Source organism: Athene cunicularia (assembly GCF_003259725.1).
Source record: "Athene cunicularia isolate RWA chromosome 26 unlocalized genomic scaffold, athCun1 chr26_part2, whole genome shotgun sequence".
Taxonomy (NCBI): domain Eukaryota; kingdom Metazoa; phylum Chordata; class Aves; order Strigiformes; family Strigidae; genus Athene; species Athene cunicularia.
The window spans coordinates 189905-193112 of record NW_020799137.1 but is presented as its reverse complement, the minus strand read 5'-3'; the positions used below and the strand labels follow the sequence as shown (position 1 = coordinate 193112).

The 3208-nt window shown below is 52.8% G+C and overlaps 1 protein-coding gene across 2 annotated transcripts in view; it reads right to left on the bottom strand.

The window, feature by feature from the left end:
* The window catches only part of ETV7 (ETS variant 7), a 4689-nt gene extending 1782 nt beyond the window's left edge, over positions 1-2907 (bottom strand). Inside the window, exons 1-5 of one of the 2 annotated variants that reach the window (XM_026864550.1) lie at positions 2684-2907; positions 2235-2399; positions 1856-1963; positions 796-987; positions 346-488 (exon numbers count right to left, since the gene is read on the bottom strand). In XM_026864550.1, the coding sequence (XP_026720351.1) occupies positions 346-488; positions 796-987; positions 1856-1963; positions 2235-2399; positions 2684-2825 (750 nt within the window). In that variant the 5' untranslated portion in view covers positions 2826-2907. Of the gene's footprint in view, positions 1-345; positions 489-795; positions 988-1855; positions 1964-2234; positions 2451-2683 lie in introns of both variants that reach the window. The other variant, XM_026864549.1, reaches the window with a different exon arrangement.
* Positions 2908-3208: the final 301 nt, after the last annotated feature.

The window sequence follows — 3208 nt, the reverse complement described above, 5'->3', positions numbered from 1 at the left end:
GGGGGGGGGGGGCAGGCAGTGAGTAAAAACAAGCACCAACACCTGGTTTAGGTCTGTCTGCAGTGGGACATTGTGTGGGACATTTGAGGTGGTTCTTCAGCATTGCAGTCTGCAGTGTGAGTGTCTAACCCAGACTTGCTTCTGGGTCCACAGCCATCATGGTTTGCTTTCCAGGGGATGAGAAAGCCTTCCTCTTTAATGACCAGGAGACTGGCATCTCTCAGTAGCCCTGTGCCCACTCCATCTCACCCTTCCCGGTCCCTGTGCCATCAGCTCTGAGGAACAGGTCATGAAGCCAACGTGCAGAAACCAAGGAACGAGAAATTTGTTCTCAACTTCGTTTACCTTGTGGTTCCCCCAGAGCTGGGCAAGTCCGTTTGGGTTAATGACCCGGAAGACCCTGGCTTCCTTGTCTTCCCACCTGATGTAAGGCTCATAGCGGCTGTCGGAGAGCAGCTGGTACACGTAATCCCACAGCAACCTGCAGTCTGAGCATTGGTGGACAATAAATATTCACAGAGCTCCCACTAAGGCACCGATGCTCCACTGAGGGTCAATCAGCAACAGGACTGCTCATGTTAGCAATGATAATAAATACAAGAAGAGCCCAGAGCTCATGCACAGCACTTTTATTGCTAGACCTCAAAACACTAGGAGGAACTACAGGTTTTCAGATGGGGAAACTGAGGCAGGGGAGCACACATTGGTGCATGGAATAAATGGGAGACAGATGGGCAGACAGGACAAAGCACAGTCTCATTTCCCCAAGGAACCAGGCTATAAATTCATAATTACCTGCAATTTTCCCATCCACTGGGGCTGATGGGGTCAAAGGAAAAGAGCAGATGGCATCTACCCTGCAGCTGCCCTCCGAGCTGCGATGGGCGAGGTTCAGTGGCTCTGCACGGCTGCGGGACACAGGCTGCGCCACACAACCCACGCAGGAAGAAACAGCAACTGGGGCAGCCTCAGCACTACGGTCTGTCCCTGAGAAAGAAAAAAAAAAAAAGAAAACCAACAAAAAAATCAAAGCCTGTGGTGTATTATGGCAGGTTCCAGGAGATGTTCCAAAGCCCTGAAACAGGTGGGGAGGGACAGCCCAGGCTGGTTAAGAGCATAGGACTGGCCCGGGCAGAAGAGGCAGGTGCTGAGGAAACCCTGGGACTTTCCTGAGGCAGGAGCAGCAGAAGGCCTAAGGGGCGTTGGAGGAGATGCCAAGTACAGGGAGGATCGGATACAGGAGAACAGCTGGAATAGGAGAATGTAGCAGAGTACAGGCACTCCCTTGTCAACTGTCATGGGGGTTAAGATGTTCATCACCCTACAGCTGGGCCAGCAGAAGAGCTCAGGAAAGCACTCCCAGATCCACCTCCACGCAAAGCCAGGCACTGATACCAACCGATTCCCCACCCCTCAGGTCCTGCCTAAGTACCTGGGGGCACTAACAAGCCTCACTGGCCCTGACCTCACCTGGGGCCTCTCCCCACTCCACCCACTGGCCCAGGAGCTTTATTTAAGCTCAGCCCTGGCTCCTCTGCCTGGCTATTTTCCTTCCCTGTTCCAGATCTCAATCTGTAGACAGACTTCCAGTGTGCCCATAGTCTCGCCTGGTCACCATGGACCCACCTGATGATGTCTAGGCCTGGTTCTGACCAGACCTGCTTCATCACTACAAGATTCCTTGATGACCTGGGCTTTGTTAGACCTGGCTGCCATCCCCAGGATTGTCCTGCTTGCCTCACTAGGGTAGTGTGGGATGGGTTCATCTGGTTGAGCTTCAAACACCAGATGTATGTAACCCACTGCAGCTGAGGGCTGGCTCTGCATGATGGACAGCTGCCACTCTCCATCATACCTTCCTCTGCGCTCCTGGCTTCCCTGAAGGGCGAGTTCAGCAAAGGGCTGCACACCAGAGCTCTTCTTTCAGTCTTAATGTACTGGAGTATTTCATATAACACATCACCTGCGGGGAAGGAAAGTCTGCTCGGATTATAGTCTCTCTCAGGTGATGTTGTTGCTTAGACTTTGGTCCTAGAGAGTAAAAGGTTATTCCCCATCCCAAAGCATTCGCAGCCCAGATGGACTAAAGGAAGGAAGAGGGTTGTCCTTGTCTCCAGTACCCACTGGCCAGAGCTAAAGCCTGGACTGCTGCAACCCATCCAGCCCCTCTCAGCAGACCACAGCTTGTGCTGTACTGGAATGGTCCCTGGAAACACCCTTGCACTCGGTCTAACCTGAGCTTGGAGCTCGGTATCTGAAGTCATCCTTGGTGAGGATGCACAGGGCTTTGCCGTTCATTTCAAACTTGCTTTCATCAGTTTGCCGAAGGGAATACTCTCTCTCAGCCCATCTTAGCCAGTGGATCACGTCGTCCTTGCTCCACAGTGAGGGCTGGATTCCTGAAACCGGGGGCAGCCTCTGAAACAACTCAGTCTCCATCTTCAACACTGCTCATGGGCAGGGTGGGATACTAGTCTCCTCCATCACCAAATTTTCCCTCTATATTAAGCACTCACAGGTCAAAAATGGCCCCAAAAGAGAAAACAAACCCTGATGACTGGTCCAGCTTGTCCCGCTTGACAGCGGGAATGGTCCCTGGGTGGAACACCACAGTACCCAACCATGTCCCACCTTGTGGCAGCTCCTTTTTTAAGCAGCATTGACTTGTTTAACATCTACTCACTCAGCCTGCCTGGAAGCTTGAAGATCTCCCCCTCGCTGATGGGTGTGTGTCTGGCCTGGGATGGGGGTGGTAACAAAGCTGTGACAAGGGAGCTGGAAGAGCCGACTGCCACTTTACCCTGGGGAAAAGAGATCAAACACATCAGTGGGGGAAAATTCCCAGTTCCAGTTCTGCCTTTGCTGTCGAGACACCTCCACTGCAGTAAACACCACACAAATATTTTCTAAGTGGCTTCTCACAGCAGCAGGATGTGGTGTCAGAAGTTCTTCCACACTGGCTCTAGGTCCTTTAACAGCCCCTGGATAAACCTCTGGTTGCCCAAGACAGCATTAGTAGCCAGAGATCCCCCTCTCTTACTCCAACTCTTTTCCTTAGCAGAGGCGCCTGCCCCCATGCAGGCTCTGGATGTGGGTTATCCATCCCCACCGCCCCATGACTGCGGGGAAGTAGAAGATGGAGCCAGGACTGGCAGAGCTTGCAGTGCCCGTGCTGCCTCCTGCTTCCTGTAGGATCCTCGGAATGCTC